Genomic DNA, 7948 nt, shown 5'->3' on the forward strand with positions numbered 1-7948 from the left:
CATGCAATTCAATTGAAACAAATAAAAACAACAAAAAGGCCTACACGCGTTTGAAATTGAAATAACAATAAATAAGGTAATAGTTATAAAATTGGGTGGTTAAGTAATATAACAGAGGAAACTAATAAAATATGTTGTTAGTAATATATAATAATTCTAAGGATGTTATTTTCTATAAAAACGGGACTTTTTAATGTTGTTAAGTTTAATTTTAAGCATCCAAGGAGGAATTTTTGCCCCTGAAGACTTAATCACCTTTGCTATTGATTTTATTTTTGGAATATCATTTAGTGTGAAAAATGTGATTGCATATCCAGTTCTACCGGCCCTTCCACAACGTCCAACTCTGTGAATGTAGTTACTTGGTGAGTGTGGAAAGTCGTAATTAATTACACAAGAAACATTTTTAAAATCAACACCCCTCGCCATTAAATCGGTACAAATAAGAATCCATATTTTTCCTTCTCTGAATCTTTGAATAATATTATCCCTCTTTGTTTTTGAGATTTCAGAATGAATAACCTCAACAATAAGACTGTCATAAAGTAGTTTGTTGTAAAGTCTTTGTGCGTCTTGTTTACTATTTGTAAATACAAGAGTTGGTAGCATTATTTTTCCTTGTATAATAAGCTGCCTAAATGATTCTATTTTAGCTTCGTTTTTAGTTACACATACAAGTTCTTGAATAATCGTACTTGAAGCAGCTAGTCTGTGGCCAAGTGTAACTTTAACAGGAGATTTCATAATCGAATCAGCTAAATCTATCACACCTTGTGGCAAAGTAGCGGAAAATGCAGCAATTTGTACTCTTTTTCCTTTCGAAATATTTGAATGTGAAAGTATCTCGTCTATTTGTGGAGCGAAACCAAAATCAAGAAGTTTGTCTACTTCATCAAGTATTATAGTCTTGCAATTTTCTAGAGTCACCATACCATTTTTGCATATATCTGCCAATCTGTAAGGTGTTGATACTGCGATATCTAGTTTTTTAGTTTTTTTTTCTTGTTCCTTGTTTATTCTACCACTTATGTATCTACAACGATACTTCTTACCACAGCTGTCCAGTATAACTTTAATTTCTCTAACTATTTGTTGAGCAAGTTCCCTTGTTGGACTCAATATCAGGTTCGAACAGTAAATTCTCTCCTTATTAAGTCCAGATAATATTGGAATTATATAACAAAGAGTTTTACCGGACCCTGTAGGTGATTGTACTAACAAGTCAGTTCCAGAAAACATAAGTGGTATAACTTGAGACTGTATAGGTGTTGGATTAGCATACTTCATTATATTTTTGATATTGTACATCACCCATTCAGGAACATTAAAATCTTTTCTGATTTCACCAAAGGTTAAAAGAAGTCTTGTTTTATTATCACCGTCTACAGCTATTTTATATTTATTTCTCATTTCTATTATTTGCTCCTCTGAATAATCACTTCTGTTTTCCAAAATGTTCTCATTGCTTAAGTTTCTATCTGTACATGATGAATGGGATTGAAAATATTCATTAATTCTCGATTTCTCGTTCGATATTTTTTCCCATAACTCTTTAGATTTTCTCCCATTTGTAAATGAAGTACCGGAAGCTAATATGGAAAATGACGATTTTCTAATTTTCAAATCACTCTTTTTAATATGATCATTCCACAGTTCTCTCATCGTTTAGTCTTTAATTGAAAGTAAATTTTTAAATTTAATTAAGGAGGAGAAATAGATGCCTTAATGGCGAATCTAACAAACTATATTTATACTCTACAACTTTTAACCAAAGTTCAAAATAAAAACTGAGTTAAGGCCAGTTTAAAAACAAAGAACTGCATCCAGTATTTATACCCTAAGTATCAAACTAGATAACCTGGAAATTTTTATCAGTCGCAATTCAAACTAGACTAGAAATAACCCATAATAAGATTTAGCCGCATTTGGCGCCAATGAGTTTGAAGTTTGACATTAACAACCAAAGGATTAAAACAAAACCACGCTTCAAGTAAAGTTTGCTTAACAATGTCACAATAAGATAAAATCAAATATAGAATTGACGAGCGTGGTTCCAACAGCCGATCCCGGGATGGAACAACAATTTGCGTTACATCAAGGAGACAGGTCTGCAGAGAGGAGGTCACAATATTTTGAATAACATAAACTTAGGTTAAAATGGTAAAATTAATCAAATACTAAACAAGCACCCATTGGATAAGCAATTATCAGTTTAAGTTTTATTTCACAGTTATAAAACTCAGTCCTAACATGTATCAATTTACAAAACATCATTTAATTGCTCAGTTTCCCAATAAAGTGTAAACGAGATTCAACTGAAATAATCAGTGATGGGATTATGTAGTATTAATATTGATCCAATACAAAAATATTACTTACAATATATAGTAATTAGGAACAGTATCAAGTCCAAATCAAAATTAACTTATCATTTAACCTCATTCCAGTCTACCTTTCTAAACCCATTATACTATATATATTTCAATTGTCAAATTAATTGATTAAATGCAGTACAATAGGCTAGTCTGGAACACAACACGTCAAAATAATCATGGTTCTTTAAATATAAAATTAGAAAATCCACTTATAAGTCGTGCGTCTCATAGATGGTATAATAACGATTAAGAGATGATGAAGCCTGTTTAAGCCAACTATTTTCATAAACAAATGGATGAAATCTTCTCATTTCGAATAAACAAAAGGGCGGTCATGTACCATAAAAGAAAAAGTAAAGCATTATATTAAAAAGGTATGAAAGCAGTAGTTATTCCATTGTAATCCAAAGCAAATAAACGAATTAAAATAAAAGGTGCGTCATTATTCGATTTCAAATTGCGAATAGTTCGATAAAATCAAAATTAACTTTAAAGAATAAAATTACCCGACCAACCACAATTAGTCTTTATATAGGTCACTTCAGAAACTTGAGCGAAGATTCTTATTTTCAAATATCTAAAAAGATAAGTTCAATAGGGGAATCTTTGTTTCATCACCAGAGACCAAAAACATAAAAAAAAGTGATTTGCAGTTAAATATCCACAAAAAAACCATAATGACTTGCAAATTAATGATATAGTAATAATAAGCTAGCAACAATAATAGTAATAATATGGTAATATATCCATGGAATAAATGCCTTTCATAATCAGATTAATGGTAAAAGTGGCGAATCTAGTAAACTACTACTAGCAACTTATGTGCGAGTTCAGAAATATCAGTTGTCTAAGCTGATATGTATATTCACAAGCACTAGAGGCAGGTTGTGAGAAGCATGTGTGGTTAACAGCCAAAATGCCACACTAACTTTGGTATTTCTGATAAAAACGGAAGTTGAAAACGATTATTAGTCAATATGAATCAATATAATAGATCAGGCAAAATTATATTGTACAATTCGTCCAGTTTTCACATAATTTTCCGTGAATACCTATTATCTAGGATTAAACCACTGTTGTCATTATTACAGTAAGACAATGTGTAATCAATCAATAATTATCGATTACCATTTCCACCATAAATAATAACAAGCTCTCTCCATAAACATAATGTATTACTCTCCATTATAATTGTTGAAGTTAATAATGCTATTTTGTTTACATTGAATCATCTCACTACCGTATACAAAGTGAAAAGCTTGAGATATAAGACAATTAATCTACTTTATACCACTAATTGCATGATATTAAAGTGGACATCTTCATTAATGGTGTTCACGTATCACGATCAAACCACATTGCTGATTCTAAGTTTGATATTTTAAATGTGAAAACAAGAGTTAATAGAAAAAGTAACATGCAATTTTCTTGTTCGACAGTTTTATCTTGACTATTTCTCCATGTTCCCTTATTTCGCCTTGATTTGTTATACAAATCGCTATGAGCAACACCCTCCCTGCCTAATTGGCTGAGCACCAGCAAGTTTTGGACCCTGTTGAGTAGAACCCTTGCTGTTTTGGCTGTTTACCTGAACCCTTTTTTTGATCTCGCCAGCCATAGTATGGAAAGCCTGTTCAACATTATAAGCATTTTTTGCAGAAGTTTCTATAAACTTAATTCCATGGGAATCAGCAAGTTCCCTCCCCTCGTCAGAAGTAACTACTCTTTTACTCACCAGATCACATTTATTTCCTACTAACAGTTTATTGACATTTTCCATAGCGTAACGGTCTATCTCCTGTATCCATTGTTTGACATTGTCAAATGAATCCCTATCGGTCACATCATAAACAATGATAATTCCGTGAGCTCCTCTATAATAACTTGAAGTTATCGTCCTAAATCTCTCTTGTCCGGCCGTATCCCAAATCTGGAGTTTAACAGTCTTGTTCTCAAGGTTTATAGTTCTAATCTTAAAGTCAACACCTATAGTGGATATGTAACTATCAGTATAGGTGTCATCTGCAAAGCGTAATAAAAGGCATGATTTACCTACTCCGCTATCACCTATAAGCAAAAGTTTAAACAAATAGTCGTACTCTGGATTCATTTAGGTCCAAATTTCGCTCCTAAATAACCTATTCAAATGTGCCCAAGCTTCAGTATACCTAAGGCCTTATTTCACCAGATACTATCTTTACATAAAGCTTAATAACAAAGGTCTTCTAGCAACTCCTATTAGCGCTGAAGACGCCAGTAAAATTATCTACACCTGAATTTATTTTATCCCTCATATTTGTTATTCTCAGCATTAATAATGGGGAATTGCGAGGCGGGAAAAGCAAGATTATGTGCCGCCTTTTGATTTAATTATATATTAAAAATGTATAACTGACCAGGTAATAAATTAATGCTAAAGTGGCACAGAATACGGGTTAATTTGCATGTAAATACTATGTAAAAGCACAATTGTATGTTTTGATCTTTGAGTTGGTAAAAATGTCTAGTGTTTCCTCTGCACCATTAACACGTATTCCCTAGCTTACTTTAAGATAAAGCGGTTAAGGAATAGATCTTGTTATTTTGCAATCAAATTAACTAGTTACAGATACTTATTACCAATAAAAGTTATTTCAGTAGCATTCTTTATGATATTTGAATTTAAGATCTAATTCCGCATAATACAGATAACAACTTATTCATGCATATCCTCCTACCTTGTGTTCATTGTTTCTTAACAGTAGCTTTTGATCGCTTAAACAGGCTCCTATTGGCTCGATTCTGTTCGTTTTGCTTCATTTTTTTTCTATACTATTGGATAAATAAAGGATTCAAATTAATATCTGTCTTTGTTGTTGTAGCTTAAAGAGCTAAATAGTATGTGGAAAAAAAACCAGAACTGGAAACGTACGTGTAATATTAAATTTCACCATCTTTAAAAAACTAAACAACTACCTACTTATATTAAAGTTAATCTTAAATTATGCTAATGTTTGTGTTTTAATTTTGTTTCAAACGAAGTTATTTCTTAATTTATATGTAATTTATAAATGAAGTTAAAATAAATAAGGCAAAACTATATAATTAGTTATATTTAACATTTAATTTTTTATTTGAAACATGTGTATCACCAACACCATTATTTGAAGACAATTCCATTTCTTTTTGAAGTCTGGCAAATGCTCTATCTCTTTTTCCGGGTTTGTTTCTTGGTTTCTTAATGCTTTCTCTAGTATTAGAATCAGTATCAGTGTTAAAATCTCTTTTTCTGATAGTCTTTTTTCTTTTGTCTGAATTACTTTCGTCTGAAGAATTATTGTTATTGCTACTATTGTTGTCTAATTGGTAATTATCGTAATCATCTATTATATTTGTGAGGTCATGAGTCCACTTCTCCTTCCCCCATGTTTTAATGTATTTATTGGACTTGTTTCTATCCTTTTTAACAAGAGTTGGTATATCATTAGACACTTTTTTAAGTTTAGCAATGAAAAAGCCATCCATATTGTTTAAATGAGGATAAATCCTTCTAGTATAAATTGATATTGTCGGATTGAATCTGTGTTCTCTAAATTTAGAAATGCCGTTTGAACCTATCTCTATTCCAAGTGGTACTAATTTAACGTTTCGTGTTTTCAGTATATAATCCATTACCATTTCATTTTCTTCAATTGAAACAGAACAAGTTGAGTATACAATATATCCTCCTGTTTTACTATTTGCGTCTACCATATCCACTGCTGCCTTTAACAGCTCTTTTTGAAGAAGGGAATGCTGAGCTAATTCTTTCAAACTTCTCTTTACCTTTACAGAGGGATCTCTCGCTATAATACCTAAGCCTGTACAAGGGGCATCTAGTAATACGCGATCTAATTTTGGTAAAAAAGGACCCAACTCTCTTCCATCCATGCTTGTAACAACACTATTGTTTACCCCCATTCTATGTAAATTTGCTATTAATGCAGTGCATCTATCTTTTCTTAAGTCATTTGCATAAAGAATTCCCATGTTTTTCATAAGTTGGCCTATATATGTGGTCTTTCCACCCGGTGCTGCTGCCATATCCAATATCTTCTCGCCCGGTTGAGGAGCCAATGCCATTACTGGGATTAGACTTGATGCGCTTTGAATCATGTAATGACCTGCCAGGTATTCCGGTGTGGCTCCTATTGGAACACTGCTTGAGTATACCGTTAATCCAACTTTACTCCAATCACCTACTGGATCCACATTTGCTCCCCTTGATATTAGTTTTTGAGCCAAATCTCTTCTCCTACTTTTTAACATGTTAGTTCTTATTGTTAGTGGCCTTTTAGTTTCATTTGCTTCAAAGAATTGTAACGCCTCTCTTGGTGAAAATAAATTTAGTATATAATTAGTTAACTCTAGGTTGTAACCGTATAATATCGATATATCATCAACCAATTTCAACATCAATTCACTCCTAGATTTTAGCCTCTTTCCTCCAGCTCCTCTTATATCCAATATCAAGTTTCCTTGTTTTAAATCTAAATAATCTATTATTGCTTCAACTCTGGACTTTATCGTTTCTAGATCCTCGCCAGTGACTCTCAAGCCAAATTGACCTATCTCGTTATCATCTCTTTTTACATTCAAGTCTATCTCGTCCCTCATTTCACCTTCCTCCATTTCATCCTCTTCCTCACAAATTTCCCCGTCTTCCATCTCATCATTATCGTCGTCGTCTTCCATTTCTCCTTCCTCATATTCAAATTCACTCTCATTATTATCATTACCATCTACACTATCACTTTCCTGATCAACGCCGCTGATTTCTCCACTTTCCTCGTCACAACTGCCTTCTTCTCCCAGCTCTGCATTGTTCATTTTCCCATTTTTTTCTGCCAATTTTTTGCGTTTCGTTGACTTGTTAGGCTTTACCTCAGGGTCGACAAAGGATCCTGACTCCATGTCTAATTCTAACTCATTTAGTTCAGGATCTGACTCGGAATCTATTGAAAATCCATTGTCTGATTCTAGTTCGTTATTCTCAGAGTCACTGGATAATAATACATTTTTTTCTCTCATTTTCTTTCAAGACGAGCTATTCACAATAAAACTCTATTTATTACAGCAGTTAATGTTGTTGTATAACCAACCTTTCCTTCTGTGACAATGATATTCAGCGAATAATATCTACAATATTTGACTCTTTAATGTTGAATAAACACAAATGTTTCCGTTCAAAAAGAAACCTTTTAAACCGGTTTTTCTTGTTACAATTAATTAAATAATCTTTTAAATCTCATTTCATTTTACTATTTTAATTATATCAACATACATAATTAAGCGTAATACAAAATTTCCCGCCTCGTGGTAGAATCATTTTTTGACCATTTAACTAGAAAATTTCAGTTACCTAAATAGAAATTAATTACAACCTATATTAATTATTTTGGCGCCTTTTTTGTTTATAAATAAGCATAGGGCTAAAACGAATAGTTAAGAATAAATAATGAAGCAAATTAATAATTTAACCTTTATTGTATATAAATCATGTGTGCCTGTTTTTGAATTAAACAAGGAATAAATGGGGGGGGGGGGGGAGGGGG

At 32.3% G+C, this 7948-nt stretch overlaps 3 protein-coding genes across 3 annotated transcripts; all 3 read right to left on the reverse strand.

The window, feature by feature from the left end:
* Positions 1-165: 165 nt before the first annotated feature.
* FG386_000965 (dead box RNA helicase) lies at positions 166-1662 on the reverse strand (the record flags this gene model as incomplete). Its single annotated transcript, XM_067340358.1, has 1 exon — positions 166-1662. One exon carries the CDS (start codon positions 1660-1662, stop codon positions 166-168), a length of 1497 nt encoding a protein of 498 aa, XP_067196116.1.
* Positions 1663-3873: 2211 nt separating this feature from the next.
* Positions 3874-4485, reverse strand: FG386_000966 (RAS small GTpases RIC1/ypt1; the record flags this gene model as incomplete). The annotated part of the gene is made up of 1 exon (XM_067340359.1): positions 3874-4485. One exon carries the CDS (start codon positions 4483-4485, stop codon positions 3874-3876), a length of 612 nt encoding a protein of 203 aa, XP_067196117.1.
* A 974-nt stretch (positions 4486-5459) lies between these two features.
* On the reverse strand, positions 5460-7424 carry FG386_000967 (uncharacterized protein; the record flags this gene model as incomplete). The annotated part of the gene is made up of 1 exon (XM_067340360.1): positions 5460-7424. The coding sequence occupies one exon, from the start codon at positions 7422-7424 to the stop codon at positions 5460-5462; it is 1965 nt and encodes a 654-aa protein (XP_067196118.1).
* Positions 7425-7948: the final 524 nt, after the last annotated feature.

This window comes from Cryptosporidium ryanae, assembly GCF_009792415.1.
Source record: "Cryptosporidium ryanae isolate 45019 chromosome Unknown contig_19, whole genome shotgun sequence".
Taxonomy (NCBI): Eukaryota; Apicomplexa; class Conoidasida; order Eucoccidiorida; family Cryptosporidiidae; genus Cryptosporidium; species Cryptosporidium ryanae.